This window comes from Centruroides vittatus, unplaced genomic scaffold (assembly GCF_030686945.1).
Source record: "Centruroides vittatus isolate TY-2023 unplaced genomic scaffold, ASM3068694v2 contig_1154, whole genome shotgun sequence".
Classification (NCBI taxonomy): domain Eukaryota; kingdom Metazoa; phylum Arthropoda; class Arachnida; order Scorpiones; family Buthidae; genus Centruroides; species Centruroides vittatus.
This window is the reverse complement of record NW_027120741.1, coordinates 1,253,394-1,277,252: the sequence shown is the minus strand read 5'-3', so window position 1 is coordinate 1,277,252 and position 23,859 is coordinate 1,253,394. Positions and strand designations below refer to the sequence as shown.

Below are 23,859 nucleotides of genomic sequence, written 5' to 3'. Positions count from 1 at the left end.
TCATTGATACAGCTTAAAGTTAGTCTAACATTCAGTCAAAGTAATGTATATGCAATAATTTTAAGGCACAGAAGTAGAGCTTGAAGTCTGACTCGAGAAAATTCACACAAAAATGGCATTAAGGAATGTTTTATTTTCCTGTAAGTGCTTTTGACACAGTAAATGGCATTGTTCTCAGGCAGAAACGGACTTGTACTGATTTCGAACAAATTTTAAATTGAAATAAGAACATCATTAGCCATTTGGAACATGAGAACATTTAGAACAAGAAAACTTAAAATTTAAATTTGAAATATGTGTAATGACACACATGTGTCTTACTATGTAGAGTAGGCAGTGGCTGTAGGAACAGAGCTAATGTTGTTTTAATCACTTGTAGACTAATCCAAATTCTGGGCAAATCCAGGGTGGCAGAGGGCAAGGCCCCTGCCACCCTGGATTTGCCCAGCCTCCCAAGGGCAAATATACACTAGGCCCCCTTCATCACAACAGCCTCCCAAGGGCAAATATACACTAGGCCCCCTTCATCACAGCACCTGAGCATCGCCACCTGGTCCCAAAACGGGATGTGATGGTGTTGTAATACCATCCTGGGCAGCTCAGTGTCACACCTTCCACTGTGACAGAATATTGGTGCTCAGAAATGTGGCTAGAAAGCATTCTAGTGATCACCTCTATACAGTGGGTGTGTACCCAGACATTGGGTTCTCTAATGGAATAGAATATATGCCTGACTTTTCCAGGATTGAAACCACATCCCTGTCATTACATAAAAGTCTCCTCAGATTTGGGCACAGGGCAATGGGTAAAAGCAATGCATTTTTCCTAAATATATGGCAAATGCAGGCTATTAGGCAGCCACAAAATGGTAGAGAAGGACAAACTACTGTCCAGTCCCTTGGGTTGTGTAACAGGGTGCAGGAACCTTTTAACTCTGTTTAGGATATGGTTATACTTGGAAGGGGCATAATCCGCTGCACACATTGCTGAGTGGATGACACCAAGCTCACAGTTGGTAAAGGCTTGTGTGGAAGGTAATAAAAAGGCCCTTCTAACTATGGCTGCATTAATGTACTGTTGTGGCTGGAAGGCCAAGGCAAAGATTATAGGGGAAATGTTACCAAACTTGTGGAACACGGAGAATATCAAGCTTCCCTGGGATTTGGAGATGCCCAGGTCTAAAAATGCAATTTTTCCCCCAATTTCTTTCTCCCACATGAAATTGATAGAGGGGTATACATTTGCAAGGAAATGCTCTAACCCTAGAAACGAGTCCTCCATGTCCTGCCATGCCAAAAGAATGTTGTCCACATATTTCAAATACATCAACAAGTAAGCTATTGTGAGAGGGAATCTAAAGACACTGTGTTCAACATGCCTCAGGACTAATTCTGCTAATATGGCAGACAGAGGCAAACCCATTGGAATCGTCTGTTTTTGTATCTTTCCATTGAACTGAAAGTAATTGTGTTCAGTGATAAAAAGTAAAGCTTCACGAATTTCCAAACCCTGCTGTGCAGTGAAGCCCTCCTTAATAAGTAAGGTGTTGGCATTCATGACTGCTTCAAAGTGAGATACAGAGGGTTAATACTTAGCTATTCTATAATAGCTAGTTGTTGAATTAAAAAATCCTTGAAAGTGTTTACATTTAATCATGCATAAAAAATTTCAGTATAGTAGATTTTCTTTAATTTCTAAACAGTTAATCCAATCTCTATAAAACTACTTGTTAATAATAAAGATAAATAACTACAGCTAAACATGAATAGCAATAAACCAGCAAAAAAATGAAGTAATAAAATTAAATCAAATGTCTGCTTTTATTTTATGGTTTGGCTGGTTTATTGGTATTTACTTCTAGATGTGGTTTTTTTAAACAGTTTATTTATTTTCTTATTTTCTAATTTCATAAAAAAAATAATTTTTTTAAATTTATTCATATAGTAATAAGAAAAAAGTTTTAGAATTTGTATACCTAATTGCTAAATAATAATTATTTCTTTTGAACACTTTCTGTGTTTTTTTTTTCAGGTGTAACATAAATAAATGAAAGCTGAAAATTTTATACTCCCTGGCCAATGAATTAGAAACAGCAGTTTAATATTTTATTGGAACATCTTTAGTGTGAATTATCTTGAATTTTTAGCTTGAACATCATTTACTCAATTTGGCATGGATTCTACAAGGTGCTAAAGTGCTTCTAAGTCCAATTCGCCCTAGGCATTCACTAGACTTTAGTTGGTGTAGATCTGATGGAAGTGGACTTTGCTGGCAGATCTGTTGTTCTAACATGTCCCATACATTTTCAATGGGATTAAGATCTGGGTTCTGTAGTGACAAGGGTGGGTAGTGAAAGTTGTCTTCATGCTTGCTGAACCACTGCTGAACAATTTTTGCATGATGGACAGTAGTGTTATCATCAAAGAAAGAGCTGTCACATTCAAGAAAAAAAATGCAACATTTCGGGATAAACTTGATCGGCCACAATGTTCAGGTACTTGTTGGAAGTCACCTAACCTTCCATTAATATCAGTGGACCAGTTCCATCCCAACAGAACATGCCCCATACCATAATACTCCCACTATAACCTTGAGTTGTGTTAATGAGGAAGCAGGGTCCTTTTTTTCATGGGGCTTCCTTCAAACCCTCTGCCTACTGTTGGTACAGAATAAGGTGTACCATGATTCATCTGACCACATTACTTTTTTCCAGTTCTTAGATGTCCAGTTGCAGCACTCTTGGCACTACTGTAGATGAACTTTCCAGGTTTTCACAGAAATCAGTGGTTTTCATATAGGCTTGCAACTGTTCATACCAGTTCTTTTCAGTTCCCTGTATATAGTTCATGTAGATATGGGTTGAGGACAGGATTCATTAAATTCTTCCATCAATTGCTGCAAACAGGAAGTCCTTTTTTTCTCACGCTAGCCTTTTCAGATGACTCCAGCTATGTTTCTGATTAACTGTTTTGGAGCTACAGTTACTTCTTTTAGACATCAACTGCAGATTTTTTTTATTTATTGAACATTCAGGATATCTCACCTTTGGAAAAAATCAGTCAGCCTGTTTCATGGAAGAGGCACCCACAATCAGCCCTTTTTGAAATTCCGTCAATTTCTTCATTTTTCCTATTTTTATAAACTTAATGACAGTACTAACTAATAGTATTCTTAAATAGGAGCTTATGAACACATGGTAACACATGACTCAAGTGTTTTGCATATAAGCTGAAAATTACATTTACTTAATATGCATGAGGGTTTCTAATTCATTGGCCAGTGAGTATATATTTCAACAAATTTTGTGTTCTACTTAAAATATTTTAACAGCATTTTTTTTTCTCTATTTTGCTTATTAATATGAATAAAAATTTTTGCTATACTACAAAAATTTATTTTAAATGAATTTTTTCTCATGAACATTAACAAATACTGTAATTACATGTATTTTAAAACAAAAGCAATATTATTAATATTGTTATGAATTTTAGTTTTAGATAATTAATTTTAATATATTTTTAAAGTACACTTAAAAACAAAGTTTTATATAACATAATTTACTTTAATAAATCAAATTATAATTTGGTGTTAAAATATTTTTTTGTTGTTGTTGTTTTTTGCAGAAGGCAATCCCATAAATTTCCACAAATGAGTTCATATAACCGTATGCTAGTCCATAGAGTTGCAGCTTTTTTTCGATTAGATCATTACGTTGATCAAAATGGAACTGCTGTTATTGTCAATAAGACAAAAAATACAAGATTGTGAGTATAAATTAAACATTTAACAAAAATATTATAAGCTAAAATAATAAATTTATTTCATAAAATAACAGTACAAAAAGATGAAAAGCTTTATTATTATAAAAGAAATTTGAACATATAAAGCAATTTTTGTATTGCTTTAAAAATCAATTCTTTAAATTGCTTCAAAATCATTCTTTAAATATTTCTTCCAAAAAATTGATGAGAATTCATAGGTTAAATCTGAAGAAATTAACTGATGATTTTTTTTGTCTGGACCGCATTTCATCAGAGAGAAAAACTTCTGAGTGTTATCTTCGTTATTCTTTATTCACTATGCATTTCAGGTGCAAGATTTATTTATTTATTTATTTATTTATTTTGTATAATTTGCACCCCTCATCAGGTGTTACATTTCTACAAATTGGTTTAAATACAATTATTACAGTTAACATTTCAAAAAATATAGAATATATTCAACATTTGTATGTTTTATAGAACATATTGAACAAAAATATAGAATATATTGAACATTTGAAAAATATAGAAAAGTTTTCAGAAAACATGGTGTTATACTAGCAGCTAAACTAAAAAATAAAATTAAAAAACATCATCAATAGCAATAAAATTAAAAATAACGAAATACTAAATGAAGCAGGACTGGTATATGAGATAAAATGTACATGTAAAAAACTAGAAATATACATTGGAGAAACAGGAAGGCAACTCAGAACCAGAATAAAAGAACATGAAGCAGCAATTAGACTTAAATATAACCAATCACCATGGACAAATCACTGCAGCAGGTTTGGATGCACACTCAATGAAAAAGTGTAAAAATAATCCACAGAGAAAAAGACAGTTATCTAAGTAAATTCAAAGAACACTTCTGAACTGTTAATAAAACAAAAGCATAAACATAAATAATGGCATAGAGATTGACAATGTATGGGAGGAAATGGGAGGGGCTAAAGAGCAAGCAAACAGAAAGAAAGACAGAAATGCCTTAGGGGATACAACATCAACATCGTGTAGCTGTATGTCTAAACATAAAACAGGTTAGTTCACTATTGTGTAAATATATCCAAATAATGGAAGTTGTAATAATAGTTGTAATTTGTAAAGTTGTAATTTTACCATAATAAACACTGTAATAATTGTATTTATACCAATTTGTAGAAATGTAACACTTGATGAGGGGTGCAAGTTACACAAAAAAAAAAATCTTGCACCCGAAATGCATAGTGAATAAAGAATAACGAAGATAACACTCAGAAGTTTTTGTTTCTGATGAAATGCGGTCCAGACAAAAAACATGTTAACTTCTTCGGATTTAACCTATGAAGTCTCATCAATATTTTTGGAGAAATATTTAAAGAATTGATTTTTAAAGCAATATAAAGAAAACCATACCATTGATATAATACATATCTATTCTTATAGTAAAGCAAATTTTGTTTAGTCTGCAGATATCATTTTTTTGCAATGAAAATTATTTTTCTGTAACATTTATTAAAAAGAATATTCTTGAATCTTTTAGTGTGTAATTTAGTGTGTAATGACTAATTTTTTATACTGCCATTAAAAAGGTTCAAAAAATTACTCTATAAATACATCTGAAAAATTTGAAGTGTTATAAAATTAAATATATCATGTTTTTATCATTTAAAAATTATAAAAGAAGCATTTAATCATGTTAATTTAGAATCCTAAATATATGTTTTATTATTGAATCTTAAAAATAAAGTTTTTGTTATTAGTTAAAAATACTCTTTAGCATTCTTATGACTAAACATTTTATTCAGTAATGTACAAAAATTTATAATAAAATATGTAATTAATGTAATCAAATAAAATGTGTACAGTAATAGAAAATAACTATGAAATACATAAATATAAAATACAAAATAATGTGTGCATGCATGCATATGTCATTATAATCTTAATGAATTGTTCTGTCCCATCTAAAGTGCTGCTCAGATTTACAGGAAATATTGGATTTCCCACAGTAGTCACAATTTCATGCATTACACATGTCAAGCACTGAATGCTGCTTTGTATGATCACCAAGCTATCATTTCCATAGTAACGGGAGAAGAAATGCTTGTTGAAGGGACTAAAAGTTTTTTTGTCAAATTAAAAAGTTTTCAGCAAAATGAAACAACTTCTATGCTGCACTAATGTATTATGTCTTTCAACAAATATTATCATCACCATTCTGCAATTTGTTTAAACAATATTTACCAGAAATACTAAATAATAATGTGTGTTGCATAGTATTGTGTGATAGTATTTACTGCACTGCAAAAAAATTTCGTTTTAAAAGTTTCAGTTGTTTTCTAATTAGAAGTTACAAAATGCTCATTGCCACAGGCCAAATGTCGGTTCACATGGGTCATTCCAAGGTTGCCCATGTCTGAATTGGACAAGTCATTTTGAAATTTCAATAGACTGCATGTTTGCCATGAGCCAGGACATCTGTTCATATGAGCTATATCATGATGGCTTATGATTTGAATTAGAAAAAGGCTATTTTCTAATTTAATACAATAGACCCAGAGTTCCACTTTTTTTTTATACTGCAACTCCCTTTGCAGGCTGTAATATTTTGCGACACCCTTCTAAAAGAAGGTATCTGCGTGTGTAAGTTGCCGACATTTTGGGGCAATAAGTTAATTGCGCATCAGGAAAAGCTTAGGGACTGATCGTACATGGGTGGTGGCGGCAGAGACAAAGATGACAAGTGTCGTACAAGAACCGTTTATTTTAATATTAAAGCAAACTTACAAAAGAATAATATGCAATGCGATCTAGATCGTCTGCGGCAGAAGGAGCTCCGGATGATGGCGTTCGGAGGTGGGATGTCGAAGTAATCGGTGACGGACGTTCGGCGCAGGGAGAAGAGGCTGCTAAGAGTTCCGTCGTTCACTTCCTGGTAGAAAGTCCCGTCATCTCTTCCTTCCGATCTCGATTCAGGGGTTTTTATACAATTTTTTCCTCGAATCTTCCCGTCTTGATTGGTCTTGGGTCCCTTTCCCCTTTTTCCAATTGGTCAGTCTTCTATTGTTTCTAAGCAAGACGAAAACCAAGTTTGGCCGGGGACGGCACCTGAACGTTGACAGCTACCCTCATAATTTACACTGTTTGCCCTCCCTCTCTTGGACATCTGACTAGACCGATCGTTCAGATGTTCTGTGTCGCTCCCCCCCCTTCCAAGACGGTCCTGGGCTCACGCAATCTAACAGGTGTCCTTGACCATAAGTCTCTCCTTCCTGTTGTTTTTTTCTTTGATTGTATACATCCCGACTCATATACGAGCACCCTGACAAAGCCCCTCTCTCCTTGTTGGACGTCCCCTCCCCGTCGTCTATCACCATGTCGCGTTTGTTTTAACACAAGTGCTTCACTTCGGTCGAGTTTACTGCCGGTTGAACTTCTGAAATTCCCTGTCATAGTGATTTTGTAAATAATCACAATTTCGACATGATTTTAGGATCTTCACACGTGTACCTCTAGCAGACTTTATTATTCAAAGAAAACTTCAAAGAATATATAGAATCTTAATAATTATTATTCATTAGAAAACATAACAGTACAATTAACGAGAAGGATGAGCTTGCTTCTCTGAGCATAACTTCTCAAATCAGAGTTGAAGTTTTGAAATTGCTACTCTCATTTCTTTTTCTAAATTTATTTGTAACCTGTATTTTGACTTGATTACTGCAACTGCATAAAAGCCAGTTTCACATAAGTATGACAAAACAAATGGTAAAAAAACCTTCAAAGCTGTAGTACCCTTAGTAGGATATTCTTGGGATGCATTGCTCTAAAATTGAAAGTTTGTCTTTATTGAATCATAGTTTTAGGCATGTATCACAAGATAGTTATAACAGCTGTTCTTCCTCAACTGTTGAAAGTGTTGTATTTATCTAGATTCTTTGGAAAATATTTGTCAAAATGGGTGCTTAATGTTGATAAATATCAATTGCAAACTTGGCTCCTGATTTTGAATAGCTTTTTCTTGCAGAAAGCCATTTAAAACAGGAAAACAGTCAGTATTTCCTTGCTCCTCTTTTATTTTTCTTTTCCACAAGAGTAACTTCTTTTTAAACACTGCAGTTTTATCATCCAGTTGCAGTATATGTGTTTTGTTTCCCTTTAGCAATTTATTAAGGACATTTAATTTCTCAAATATGTTGCAAAGATATGCCAGTTTTATTAAGAAGTCAGTATCTTTAAGCTTTTCTGTGTTACGATGTGATTCATTTACACATGAGAGTGCATTACCTCTCGACAACCAACAAGAGTTACAGTAATAAAGTAAAGATGTATGCTTAGCACCCAAATCTTCACAAAGCTTTTGGAAAAATCTTGCCTTCATGGGTCTTGTTTTTATAAAGTTTACCATGTTAATAATTATATCCATCACAAGATTTAATTTAGGTGAAATATTTTTTGTAGCCAGGGCCTCCCTATGTATGATGCAGTGTGTCCATTTTGCATTTGGAGCCTTGTTTTGAGAGCTTGAAGTCCTCCATACTGCCCTGACATTACGTGAGCTCCATCCATACACACACTGACACAGTTCTCCCATTGTATGTTATTTTCTTCCATGTACGAATCTATGATTGCAAACAAATCACTAGCCTTTCCAGTATCAGTCTTTTTTTTGCAAAATAACAAATCCTCACATACATTTGTTTCTTCCATGTACCACATGTAACATATTAATCGAGCATCAATATTATTGTCTGTTGCTTCATCCAGATGAATGGCAAATAAACCAGAAAATTTTTCCACAATTTGCTCATTAATGTCTTCAGCTATGTCATGGATGTGATGATTATTTGTATTGTTAGAAAGAGGAATATTTTTTTATTTCTTCAGCTGCTGATTCTCAATTATCACTGATACCATATCAATCACTGCAGGTAAAATAAGATCTTCAGCAATCGTGTGTGGTTTCATACATTTGGCAGTATGGTGAGCGACTTTGTAAGAGGCGAGCAGTGCTTTGGAGGAAATAGATGCTCTGGAAAACAAGGATGTCGACTGATGTTTCAGTTCTCACAATTTTCTTGCAAAAAAATCTTGTGGTTTTCCGTGTAAATTACTGTGAGTTGTTTCTAAATGATGTTTCAATTTATTAGGAAGCATATTTTCAGCTGCCAGCACCTTATGACAAACAACACATTGGGTAGTTCCACATTTCCTTTACTAACATAGGTAAATCTATAATCTAAATATTGGTCATCACATTTTCTGTACTTTTTTCGTTTTTCTACAGTTTCTTTTCTACTCTTTCCTGAGTCTTCAACATGTTTTCTATTTATTTGAATAAAGTTATTCATTTTACGAGCATAATTTAAATACAACACACTTGAAATCAAAACACTGATTTATGAACACTTGTAATCAACAAAAACAAGACTGAACAATGAACAAACAAAAGAGTGGGGTGATGAGATGAGTGCATGTGATGTAATGAGTGCACTCACTCATTACATTACATGCAGGCATTGTCTCACGATGCACAGTTAGAGAAGCCTAGCAATAGACAGTGCTTGTATTTGTCTTGATATTTTTCTTAAGAGAAATGTGACTTATATTACTTATATATGACTTATATACATCAATGATTGTTTTCTTGTATATGATGACAACATTATACAGGCTGACCAAATCCTGGAATATGTAAATCAAATAGATACCGACATTAAATATGATTTAGAACCTGAAAGCAACTGTCAGTTACCATTCTTAGACATTCTCGTTACGAGACTCAAAGACAAAACAATTTTTAAAAACTGTAAAAACCCTGTACTATTGACAGCGTCATACACTTTATATCTGAAGTACCTACTTATATAAAAAAGAATACCTTTTACATGTACTTGGATAAAATTATGCAACGTACCACATATGATACCGATAAATCCAATGAAATCGAAGACATCATAAAGATGTACTTAACAAACAGTTATAGCAAGCACATGATCAGTAACTGGATTAATAATAAAAATGCTAATACACACAAAGAACCAATTGACAACACAGCTTATAAATTTTTTAAAAAACCCTTATTGTATGAATAATTTTGAAAGAATTAAAAAGTAAATTAATTAATTATGGTATTATTTTGGTAAACAAACATCACAACAGCTTACATAAGAAAATAAATGTACCTAACAGTAAAGCTAACATATGGGACCAAAAAAAATCTACAAATTTGAATGTGACTGTACCACATTCAAATCTTACATTGGTGAAACTAGTAGGGAATTAAAGGTCTGTTTTAAAGAACATATCTCTGCCATAGCATACAATAATGATCACTCAGCTGTAGATTCTCATTGTAATGATGAAGGCTGTCAGATTGTTAAGGATACTGTCAAAATACTTAAAAAGAAACAAAATACTTATAAAAGAAGATGGTATGAACACTTAGAAATAATAAAAAACAAAGAGAAAATCAGGAGTAACAATTCCGGCCAAAAATTACACAAATCATGGTAAGAATATTTGACCAGAGGGGCATGGGGGGAGAAGTGTGAAAATGGATAGGAGAGAGGGTGATGGCTATTCTGGAATATACTTCGAATTATTTTGTTACTCTATTCGTGTTACTGCAAATCTGCTTATTATTTTGTTTTAACAATTTTTACTACTTTACTGTTTTACCAGTACCTCAGTTTATTATTGTGTTATTGTATTAGCGCTACCCTTTTTATGTAAAAATTTTTTGTTTTATTGTGTGTGTAATCTTTTAATGTTCAAAACATCGAATCAACTTGTTAAATGTAAGTCTATGGCCGTTTTTCATTCCTGTCAATTACAGTCATTTTAAAAATTGTTAACCTCCTATTAATTAATTTTGTAGCAAAAAAGCTGATGAGGGACTCCACGTCAGAAATGCATTCTGAAAATAAAATAGTGTTTTCTATGTCTAATTTGATGTCCTGTGGTGATGTAATAAGTCTAGCCGTAAAGTAAAGCCAATCTTAGTGCTCACAAGCCATTAGGATAAAAGTGGTGAATTGCAGCAGTGTTAACCTTGGGGATGAAAGTATAGGTGAGCCTAGCAGTGGTGTCACGGTCCCAGCTACAGATGAACATAAAACACAATTCTATTACAAGCCTGCCTGACAGAGAAGAATAGAAACACAAATAAATGACATTAGACAGCAATTAGGCAGGCTGACACAATACACTACAAACAACATAACACCCAAATTAAAGAAACAAGTCAAAAACATTTTCAAGAAAATCAAAACACACACAAAACATGAACATCACAACGTAAACATTACAGAATACATTGATACACTAAAACAAAAACTCGCAGCCAAAGCACGTAGACTCAAATGATACAAAACATGTTCACTACAAAAACAACAAAATAAATTATTTACAAACAGTGAAAACTTTTTTAAAAATTGGTAAGAAAACAAACAGTGATACATAGCATAGTGGCACACCATCAGAAGAAGAACTCACAACCTATTGGTCTTCTCTTTGGTCCAGTACTGTCACACACAATGCTGAGGCAGACTGTATTGAGGAGGAGAACAAAAACTTGCACAACATACCAACTATGCCCTGTACTGAAATAAACATACATGACATCTGATACGCTGTTAACAGAACACACAACTGGAAGACATCTGGTCTAGACAACATTCATAATTTCTGGTACAAAAAGTTTACATCACTGCACCAGGAACTAGCTAAACACCTAACACACATCATCATCAATCCACAAGACATGCCAAAATTTCTTACTCAGGGCATCACCTACATGAAACCTAAAATCGATAATACCACAGACCCTACACAATACCGACCAATTACATGTCTCCCAAAACTACAAATTATTGACATCCTGTATTTCAAACAAAATATACAAACATGTTGAAGAACACACTGTTCTTACAGAACAACAAAAAAGTTGCCACAGAAATCACAGGATGCAAAGAACAGTTACTCATAGATTCAGTCGTTCTACAGCAAGCACACAAACAACACACAAACATACATATGGCATATATAGACTACAGAAAAGCATTTCAGTGTTCCACACAGTTAGCTGCTACATATTCTACATATGTACAAAATACATTCATCACTCATTGCATTCTTCTAAAACACTGCAGCACTGGAGAACAACACTACATCTCAGGGTTCATAACACCTCCATACAAACAAACCAAATATTTATTAGGCAAGGAATTTTTCAAGGAGATTCCTTGGGTCCTCTTTGGTTCTGCCTAGCCTTGAACTCTTTATCCAATATGTTAAACAACACACAATATGGCTATAATACAAGTGGAATTTGGCCTAGACAAATGCAAAACACTTCACATAGAAAAAGGAGTCGTTAAGAAAGAAAATTTTGCACTTGGAAATGGAGATGTTATTGAATCCATGGAAGAGGGTGAGTTCTACAAGTATTTAGGATTCCAACAGGCCAAACTAACAGAACATACACAAATAAAGCAAAGATTAATTAAAGAATACCAAAATAGGTTAAATGCTATTCTGAGAACACAGTTAAATGCAAAACACACAGTTAAAGCAATAAAGACATATGTTGTCCCAGTACTCACATATTCTTTTGGAGTTATACATTGGACTCACACAGATCTCGAGCAACTCCAAAGGAAAACAAGAACTACACTTACTAAGCATAAACATCATCATCCTAAATCCGCCATAGAAAGATTAACCATTCCACGTAAAGATGACAGACATGGCCTGATTGACATAGTAAACCTTCACTGCAAACAAACACACACACTACGAGATATGTATCATAAATTAGCAGCATCTCTAGCCAACTCAAATAACACACCATTAAACTTACATTTGCATCATACAGACACAACACAACGTATAAAAAGCATAGACACGATTAAAAAATTGTGGGCTCAAAAGGCACTCCATGGCAGGCATCCTTATGACCTGACCCAGATTTTGTTGACAAAACTGCATCAAACAGCTGGTTAGCTCAGGGATGCCTCTTTGGGGAGACAGAAAGATTCATGGTTGCCATACAGGATCAGGTCATAAATACTAAAAACTACAGAAAACACATACTCAAAGATACAACACTCACAGATGACACATGCAGAAAATGCCACATCATGCCAGAAACTATACAACACATCACTTCTTGTTCCAAGATCTTGGCACAGATAGATTATTTACATAGACACAATCAAGTAGCAAATATAATACACCAAGAGCTTGCAAAGAAACACAAATTATTAGACATGCATGAACCATACCACAAATACATTCAACAGACAGTACTGGAAAACAACACTCACAAAATATACTATGACAGAGCCATAATCACAGATAAAACAATTTACCACAACAGACCAGACATCACATTATTAACAAACATGATAAAGTCACATACATCCATTCCAAACACTCACAATGTGCAAAACACTTTCACTGGAAAAATTAGCAAGTACACAGAACTCGCCCAGGTAATAAGGCATCTGTGGAGGATGGATAGGGTGCTTATTGTACCTGTTGTTCGTCCTGTATAGGTGTGATACCACACACTCTACACAAAAGCTTGGGAAAACATTACAATTGAATAGAAATATAGACAGACACACTGACACACTTTTTTAATTTTTGCTTTGTTTTAGTTTTTATGCGTTGACTCTGGTCCGGCATAGTATACAGCCACTGGTGTCAACTGAGTATAACCCTTCTAAACCCAACATAATAATAATAAAGTCAATTTTTAATAACATCTCATAACAGATGGTACTTAAATTTGAGCTAGTGTCTTAAGTGTTTTTTTTTTCTTCCATTAAGTTATACAGCTTGTTATTTTGTCCTATTAAAAGTGGCACTGAAATAGTGACTGTCTTCTAAATTGGAAAGAGTTTATTTTATTCCCTTTACATTTTATTTTCATGCATATATTTGATCATACCAGAAATCCTAATCCAGATTACTGTCTCATTTGAGCACAGGCTTTACTATTGCGTGCTGAAAATGACCATCAATTCAAACATAAGTTGTAATGAAATTTAAACCTGTAATCTATATTTTTATAATTTTTTCATATCACCCAAATTTTTATTATTTGTATCACCCTTTAATTACTCTAACTTGGTTTTACTTTCTCAATTGTCAACACTAAATTCTGGAATTAAAAAATTAACCATGTGATTCCTCTGTTCATGCTTCAAAGCCAAGCCCTCATATGGCACAAACTTTCCAGCATTTCTCTCCCATGGACAGTTATTCATTGCACATCCTGTGTAATAGAATTTTAATTTCTGCAAAGATATTTAAAGCATATTGGAAGCATATTGTTTTAAACCTTTTAATTATGCCTGTAATATTTAAAATATTAAAATATCTAATCTTAGCTATGACTTCTAAGTAAATTTAGCTAAAAGTCACATAAAATAGAGGAATAAACACTTGCAGTGTAGACAGTATTGATTTAGAAGAGAGTACAGTATTGCACTCTCTTCCAAATCAATATGTGCTATATGCAATACTATCTATGGCCATTTAGTGAATTAGTCTAGTTGTTACAAAAATTCTACGTGCCCTCTCAATTCTGTCCAGATTTAAAAAGGAACCAGACCATCAGGTGCTGGAAAATCAATGGTTATTCTGTATGTTATGATTAGGGTTGCCACCTCATAACTTAGTCTCGTTTGGAGACGATGATTTAAGAAACCAAAAAAACCCTGGGATGTTTCCATAAAAGTCTGAGAAGGTGAAGGATCTAAAGTAGGGTGAAAACTAGCTGGCCATATATTTCTAAATATTTTTCAAAAATTACACTTTTTATTGCGATTTCTGACCAGTGGTGTAGCTAGGAGGGTGCAGCCTGCACCAGGTGTCACCCATTTAGGGGTGACACCCAACCATGAAAAAAATAAATGAGAATCAACTAAATAGAACGTGAGTCAACACAAAATACAAATTTTAAAAATATGATTTCCAAGTTTGCAGATGTTAAAGCTAGAAAGAAGAGCTTTTAAGTGTTTGTAAATAATATGTATATGAGAGTATATTAATTTTACTCTCATTCTTCTTTTGCCATATTCAACTGTCACTTTCATACATCAGTGTAAAAGAATGTTTAATGTACTATTATTATCATAATATTGTAACTTGATAATTAATGACTCTTATTTGTATTAATTTAACAGTTTTCATTCTTCGGGTGACACCACGATATCCACACCGGGTGCCGCCCATGCTAGCTACACCACTGTTTCCAACCCCCCAACTTAATTAAACATATATATAATAAAATCTATTAATTAAAAAAATTAAAAACTATTGCTATCATTTTTGACATCAGAAAGTAGCTTTAAATAACTTTACTGAAGTAAAATCCGTGCACTAGAACGATGAATGAAATTTGATTAAAAAAGTCCCATAAAAAATTAAGTGTTAATCATGTGTCATTAAAGGTTAATTAAAATTGCAATAAAATTTTTTCACGTGGGTAAAAATTTTTGAAAAAATTTGAAGACTTAAAAAACATCCAAAAATCAAAAAATAAATATATATATATATATTTTTTTTTTGAGAGTCCAACAGAACCATTTGTTACGTAACGCTATTTATGTAACTGCTCGAGACTCACTAGAGTGTGGGATGATAGGCATAACTATATACTATAACTTACCATTAATCATCAACCAACACGAACACTGATCATCAAACTGTCATCTATGTAGGCTATATCATGTCACTCTCAATAGATATCTCTTGACAGAACAGTCACAAGAGAGAGTACAACTTCATAGCACTCAGCAGCACTGCGCCTACACCAGTTATAAACGTTATGTCTTTTAGCCAATGATCACCACACTAGTAATTCAGTACATGGTGGAAGAAATATATGCTACGGTTTGTATATAATTTTGTACATATTCATTTCAACTTGCACAACCCAGAGAAATATTAACCCCGGAGCCCGGAGATAAATCACTGAATCCTGGAGTCTCTGGGTCAAACCGGGATAGGTGGCAACCCTAGTTATGATATTGAAAACATTAAGGAATGCACTTTCATTAAAAATATATGAATGCTCTTTGATATAATAAAGAACGTAGAATTACACTCATGAAAAGAAAAATAGCGTGTAAAATAATTTAACATTGAAAGATGATGTTTACAGCAGTATTATATTGATGTTTGTTGCTCTAACTTGTTAAATGAGTTTTAAATATGATCTAATGGCATATTCAAGGAAGCATTACATAGGTTAATTACATCTCACTTTTTTATTTTTATGTGGATATTAGATTTTAAAAGTCAGCATTATTCTTTTGAAATTGTTTAGCTGAATAAATAACAAATAATATTTTAAAATAGAAACTTTATTATTTTTATTAATTTAAATACCTTAGATTTGTTTGAAGTTTTTTTAGTAATCTCATTGCAATTACTAAAAAACTATTTTATAAATTGCTTATTTGTTCTCTTGCCAATTTAAAATTAATGAAAATAATTCAATATAAATCTTTATTCTAATAACAATAGAGAATTGACTCATTTGAAGTTTGTTTGTATCATTTTATCAAATAAACTTTTTAGTAATAAATACACAATAGAAAATTTAAATACTGTTCAGAAATAAGGAAAATGAACATCTACAGAAAACATAAAAATGAAAACTGTTAAAATGACAGATCAACAGCTTAAAAATAATAAAATCAGAGTAAAGTGGTCTCAATTTACTAGCATTTTCACTTTACATTTTCTGTAAAGAAATATTACAAAACACAAAGACTATAAAAAAATTGTCAGTTGTAATTACTATTTATGCTAGTCTACTAATAAAAAAAATGAATGAAAAAAATGAAATATATGAAAAGTCACATATAAAGATGGACTTCAGTGATTTGATTATAGAAAAATTGAGATTATTTTAAAATATCAAAAGTAGTTTTTCGTAAAGTGATAAAAGGGAAAGATTAGATTAAATATCTTTAGTTTCTGTTTACCATAAATTATTTTATCTCATATAAGATAGCTGTTTTTCATTACTTGATGTATTCTTTTAAGAATAATTCAACACAAGATAGTTCATATTTATTCAAATTACACAATTATTTATTTTTCCATATACTTTTTCTAGACCCGATATAAAATTTCGTGAACAAATTCATGATGAATTAGTTCCAGATGAACCAAAGAAATCAATTTTGAAACGTGATAGTGCTTCATTTGAGGAAGGAAAAGAGGTGTGTATTAGTAACGTCCTTCTCTATTGTTATGCATGTGACAGTATTGTTTGACATAGCTCCTTTATAGCTGTCCTTGCCCGCCCTGTTGCAGCAGAAGAGCCCTGAGAGGCAGTTGTCCACAGATGGCAGACACAGCAAGTCTTTTGAAGAGAGGGAAGAAGAATATGTAAAAGTGCGAGCAAGGATATTTAAACAAGATGTATGTACCTTAACGAGCAAATTGTTGGCTGAACTGTTAATTAACTTAGCAATATTCTAAACGGTATTCATAATAGGGTGGGTAAGGTAGCTATGGTAATTGTTTGAGCTATGGTGTCTGCAAGTGCTGTCCTATATGTGATTTTAATAATATTTTGCATTTTTATAATATATTTTTTATTTTTGATATTTGTGTAGTGTTACAATATAAAAATATACAAAAATAATTTTAAAGTATATTCAATTCCATATATTAGATTGAAACTTTCATGAATTTATTGTTGTATAATACAAAAAATTTTCTAGAAAGAAACTACACAAATATCAATATATATATATAAAATTATTTGTTATTTCATTTTCGATATTACATTTATATAACATGAATTTAGTTTGTAAAGTTTATTATAGTTATTTATTTAAACATTTTTATAAATTAAAAGTTGTTATAAGAATATTTAAACATTGTTTATTATATTTCAATATAAAATTTAAATTTTTTAAATTACATAGTAATTAAAATTTATAACAATGATTTTGGTAAAGTATTATCTATCATATGTTAATTTTTGTAGACTGAAAATAATTGTTTTTAAACTAACGTATAAAACTATAAAGAACTAAAATCTCAAACCATTTCCAAATAAAAAGTAGTTGGTTTTTATATATTACCATATTAGATGATAATAATCTTTTGGAAAAATCAATCTTGTTTTATTAAAGCTGTATGATGCAAAAAATTTGAAAATCTTTAAATTTATTTTACAAAGTAGGATTATTTTTACATTTTGTAAATTTTTTTATCAAATAGAATGAAAAACTTAAAAAGATATAAAATAGGTAAACCTCATAATTTCAAAACTCAATTTTTTATATCTGTTTTCATGCCATTATTTAAAAGTAATAAAAGACTATCTTTCATGCTTTAATATGTGGTAGAAATAATATCAGTTACAAAATATCAATAAAAGCAAATTATATATTTTTTCTTCTGATTTAACAAAATGTTAAAATGAATTTTCCTATTAATAATTTTATATGTTTTAAGAATTAATATTTAGTATTTATTTCATAGCTATATTTTTTCAAACATAATGATACAATTAAATTAAAAATTCTAACAGGTCTTATATAAACATTTTATTGAAATTGAATTGTATAATATATGTTATACTATTAATATATGTTAAGCTATTTAATGTCCATTAATACATTAAATGAATATATATCTATATATATGTTTATTTTCAATTACAATAGGAAAAGTCTTGCAACAATAGATTTCCTATCCCTAATTAACAGTAAAATCACCAGTAAAACAGATTAAATTAAATAAACATAATATTAATAAATGTAATAGTATTTTATTTCCTGTAAAATTTTCTCATTCTAATATTGTTTAGGAATTCATATATAAATTCTTTTTTATAAGTCTACTTTTCTTAGAGTTATTCTACAAAATGAAGACATACTTAATTGAGATTTTTGCATTTATAAAAATTATTAATTCTTATACAAAATTTTTATTGATGTTTTGCAATTATTTATTTACTATATTAAATAAATGGTTATATAAACAATACTGATTGTGTTAATTTATAAAAAAAAAAATTAAGAATTTTTTTGTAATAGTTGCTATGATATCAAAGTATATTATTAAAAATAAGAAACAAAAGTTTAGGAAATTCTTGTTACAAATAGCACTATATATACACTATTTATAATACTGTTAGAAATAGCTATATATGTATATAACCAACATATGGTTTAATAAAATACTAAAATCATACAAAAAAAAAAGACTTCAAATACTGTTACTACAATAACATGCTATAATTTAATATATTATGGAAACAAATGATAGTTTTGAAGTTTTCCAACACAAGAGTTGTTATTACAGTATAACCTCTTATAGCAGACACCATTGGGACTGACAAGTTTGTCTGCTATTGGGATGTATAGTACAGTACTGTACATTCTGATGGCCATACTGTATTTTAACACAGTCATCATATAACGAAAAATATGATGGATTACAAAACCATGAAAATTATAAATAAACTTTCAATCATTTGAGACTTTCTGGAAAAAAATCATATTATGTTGCTGTTTTTTTTCCCTGAATTGCAATACTTTTAATTTATCAGATCTTTATTAGAAATTTTATTTTGTTTTTGTTTCTGACAATGTCTATTGTTATTGTATATAAATTATCATTTGTAAATTTTTGCTTATGAATGGAAGAAGTTTTTAAAATAAATTTTATAGATTATAGAAATATAGAAAACATTTAAATATATTTGTTCTGACAATAATTTGTGAAAGGTCTTGAAAAACGATTAATTGAAAATAAATGTTTACTCCTTAATTTGTATAGAAATATTTAAACATTTTAATAATGTAATTCAATCATTTAAAAAATTCTGTTATAATAATTACATTCATGTATAAATTTATTTATGATAACATATATATTTTATTACTAAATTCAAAAGTTCTATTAGGCCTAAATAACTTTTAAGATGTATTTCTTAATTTCTGTATTCCTGTATTATGTATCTTGTATTAATATTATTATGCAATTGGAATTGCATGAATAAAATAGATATGAAATAATACATTTTCTCTTCCATTACTAACAAAACAATGATGACAATATTTGAGGAACTCAAAAACATATCCTAACATGAATTAATATTATTTCATGTTAGGGTACCTTAATCAAAAGTTAATTATGGTTATTCTGAAATTTATTGATATTTTGTCATATTTATTTTTAGATGTAATTTTACTGCTATATATTTCTCTCTATTTCTAAATAATTATTGCATCATATCTGCTAAAATCTAAAAGTTTGTAAATTTTTACTATTTTCAACTAAAGCTTTTATTTTTAATAATAATACTAGTTTGTATGTCACATTAATCTAGGATTTCAGACTTATTTAATGGACTAAAATGTTTAATATCAAGTAATTATTTACTTCTTAATTTTAAAAAATGAAATATGCTTTACTTCAATGTACTATGTAAATAGTTCTTTCTTCCTCCAACTGGGCTTAATAGTAATGTATAACACACGTATCAAAACTACACTAGGGTCCAGTGACAGATTTAAAGCATTAACAAACCAGAAAATACGCATTAACACTTTAAAGCCATCACCGGATCATAGTGAGGTTTTGAGAAATGCATTATGCAATATGTAAAAATGTATGTAATTTTAAATGTTTTAGAACTTTCATCAGAAAAATTTCAAAAAAACAAACATTCTTAAAAATATTAATGTAATTGTAATTGTCATAACTGAATCTAATAAAAGTTTTAAATTTGAGTCACTTGCACATGTACTGATATTATATGAGCAAAATACAACTGGAAACTATATCTGTCAGAACCACATAATAAAATTCCAGCAGAGTGAGATTTAATTCAACTAATATTTTTGACCATATTTTATATATACTGGTGAAAAGTTACATTGCAACATTGTGAGAGTTTTAAATATATCTACTTGACATAATACTATGATAGGTATATATAGTAAATGATTAGGTTTAACATTTGTGCTACTGTTTCTTTTGCAAATATAGACCATTGTTTGTTGTGCCTGATTTGCAGATAATTGTGGTGGCTGCAAGTGAAAGTTTGTTTTGTTAGAACAAAGTTTCAAGTTCAAAGAAGAACCTACTATATGTAACTTTGCCAGTTTGAGTATGATCATATTTTTGGGTTGTGGAAGAGACTTTCTCTGAGACAGGTGGCTTGGTACATTAACCTTAATTTGTTAACTGTACAGCATGTATGAGAATAGTCTAACAAATACACTTAAACCCATAGACCAAAAAACAGGTTACGGAGAGGAAAGATTGACATATCATTTGTGCATCCATTGCAAACCAGAGTGACAACAGCTTAAATACAGGCTGTTGTAGCATCTGCAGTGAGTCAGGAAGCAGTTGTTCAGCTTCAGACAAATAGTTGCTGGCAGTCTAGAGTTCCTGCACAATCATTAACTACCTGTTATCAACAACGAAGATTGGATTGCTGTAAAGAAAAGTTGCAATGGAATAAAGAATGGCATAGAAAACTTTTCAGCAATGAATCCAGATTCTACCCTAGTCAAGGTTACTGCTGAGTTCATGTGCAAAGACATGCTACTGGAAAGTAAATTCCAGAATTCCAGCTACAATTGCAGCAAGAACATAGGGCCAACACTCAGTATTATAGTATGGAAAGCAATTGTATATGATGGAAGATCATATACAATTGCTTTCCAAAACTCATGATTGTTGAGGGCATAATGACAGTTTGGTAGTAAGTTTACAGGATTATAAATCTCAAGAGATCATAAATTCAATAAAATTAATTAAATTATTAAAGTTGATTGATTATAAAATGAAAGATTAATTTTGAGGTGTTAGGTACCATCTCAAGAGATTGTGTGTAATGCTTGCCTCTAGTGCCAAATTACTTAGAATTTAATTAATAATAGTAGTATAGCCTACTATAATCCAGCAATTGTTTGATGCTATAACTATTGGATTATAAATCCAATAGTTATATATTAGTGTCCCATGATATGACATGATGACAATAGACTATTCAAACAAGATAATTCCTTATAGAGCCCATGTCATAAGAGAAGCCCTTCAAGACATTTCAGCATTAGATTAGCCAGTGAATTTCCAGATCTAAGCTCAATTGTACTTGTATAGGACATCAGAAGGCAGCTACAGGTCTTATCCATTCCAACCCTTACAATCCAAGATTTAAGACTGTGGGTATAAGAGGTTTGGATAACATTCCTCACAATGATATCCAAGCTGTTATTTAGCTCAATGCCAAGCCATGTTTGTGAATGTATTGAGGCTCATTGGGACCATATATCTTATTAATTTTCTCAATAAATAATTAATGGAAACTTTTGGCATTTGAATTATTTCATCAGTATATGTCATTGATGATACGTACCAAAAATTGACTTTGACTTATTCTTCTGATATTTTTTACTTTCCAGGCTGTCATACAAAGGGAAAGTATGGCAATCTGGCAAAAAATGATCCTCCCACATTTTTACATTTTTGGACTTAGCATACTTTGGAACATTGAGAAATGGAAAAAAAATTTAGGGATAATTTTTGTATGTATGTATTGTGAGATCCCGGGGGGTAAGAGGAAGTCGTATCTCCCTTTCTGGCGACTCACTTGTCAAGGATGGCGATTTTATTTTGTTACGCGTTATGTGTCACATGAGTGGAGGAGGAGGAAGGATGGGGTCGATGATAAGGCGAAGCCGACAGTCAAGAAAGACACCATTTTATAACAAAACAAGATTTATTAAAATCAAAACGAACAAAACTACACTTCTACCCTCATATACAAAAGGGGGGGCGGAGAGAGAGAGAGTTTACAAATATTCGTTCATACCTCTATAAATTCCGTAATAGACAGAGTCTGGTGAATGTCCTGGGAGGTAAATATTCACTCAGAAGTGATAATAATCTTCGGGATGATGGAGAGTCAGTTAATTGGACAGTGGCACGTAGAACCTTAGAAACGCGTGGACTGGACAGTGGGACTTAAAAGCTTAGAAACTTTCGGGTTCGGTCGACGGCGTAGTGCACTTCGTAATGGAGAGACGATTGGAGAGCCCTTAGGGGGGAAGGAAGCGTCTTTTATAGATTCTTGATGAGAAAATCAGTCATGTGATCGACAGTGGATTACAATTAGGGCCATAGGTGTTCCCGGGATTCAAAACAAATGACGAGTTCGGACGCTAACTGTAAATTATTGTGCAAGTTGATCTACCTGCTGCAAGGGAACAATGGCTTATTGACAGTTAGGGGAAGATTGTTGCCAATCAAGGGTCAACATTTTCTCGGTTACAGAATTTTGTTGATTAAGCCGTTGTATAATAGAAGTGAAATAATTTAGAAATTTAGGTTCTTAACTTCCAGATTTCACAGTATGATGTATGGATTTGTGTGTGTGTGGCACAATTTTGTTCACCTTATTTGAAGCTTAATAACAACTGTGAATTGTCAAATATTTGAAATTTTGTATGAAGGTTTGTTCACTAGGGAGAGTGATGCTATTAAATTTTGCTGGTTAAAGGTCATGAGGGTAGTGAGATAATGGGGGCCATGTGTATCTCCAGTGGGGTCAATTGATAGGGTCTTATGATTTTACTCATTATTAGCATTTACAATTTTTTATAAAACTGATCCATACCCTCAAAATTAAGCTTTTTGCTATTTTATAATAGTTACAAATATAACAATTTTTTAATAAAATATGATAACAGATGGCACCACCAAAAGTTTTAAATATTGCTGGAAAGTTGAGCAATTTGTTGCTGGTTTATTTTCTCTTGTTTTGCAATTTCAATTTTTACCAGTGGGTAAATGTCAAATTTGATTTTGTGATATCATCATCATGCAGATTTACTTTTGCTGTTGATTGTACAAGTGTATACTATTTCAATCAAACTGTAGGTCAAAGATAAAACGTTTTAAATAAAAGATTTGCTTTTAATAGTTTGGCTAACACTTCAATAAAAATATGTAAATATAGTGAAGTATCAAAAATACAGATTAATGGGAGCCTGACTATTTGGATTTTTGTCTGGATTTTCAAATATACATGTAAATTAGGTACTGTAAACTT

At 31.4% G+C, this 23,859-nt stretch overlaps 1 protein-coding gene across 1 annotated transcript in view; it reads left to right on the top strand.

Moving 5' to 3' along the window:
• Positions 1–23,859, top strand: part of LOC136979080 (R3H domain-containing protein 1-like) — a 218,230-nt gene that overhangs the window by 143,413 nt on the left and 50,958 nt on the right. Inside the window, exons 10-12 of the mRNA XM_067274992.1 lie at positions 3,624–3,764; positions 16,885–16,990; positions 17,061–17,192. Coding sequence (XP_067131093.1) covers positions 3,624–3,764; positions 16,885–16,990; positions 17,061–17,192 — 379 coding nt within the window. The remainder of the gene's footprint in view (positions 1–3,623; positions 3,765–16,884; positions 16,991–17,060; positions 17,193–23,859) is intronic.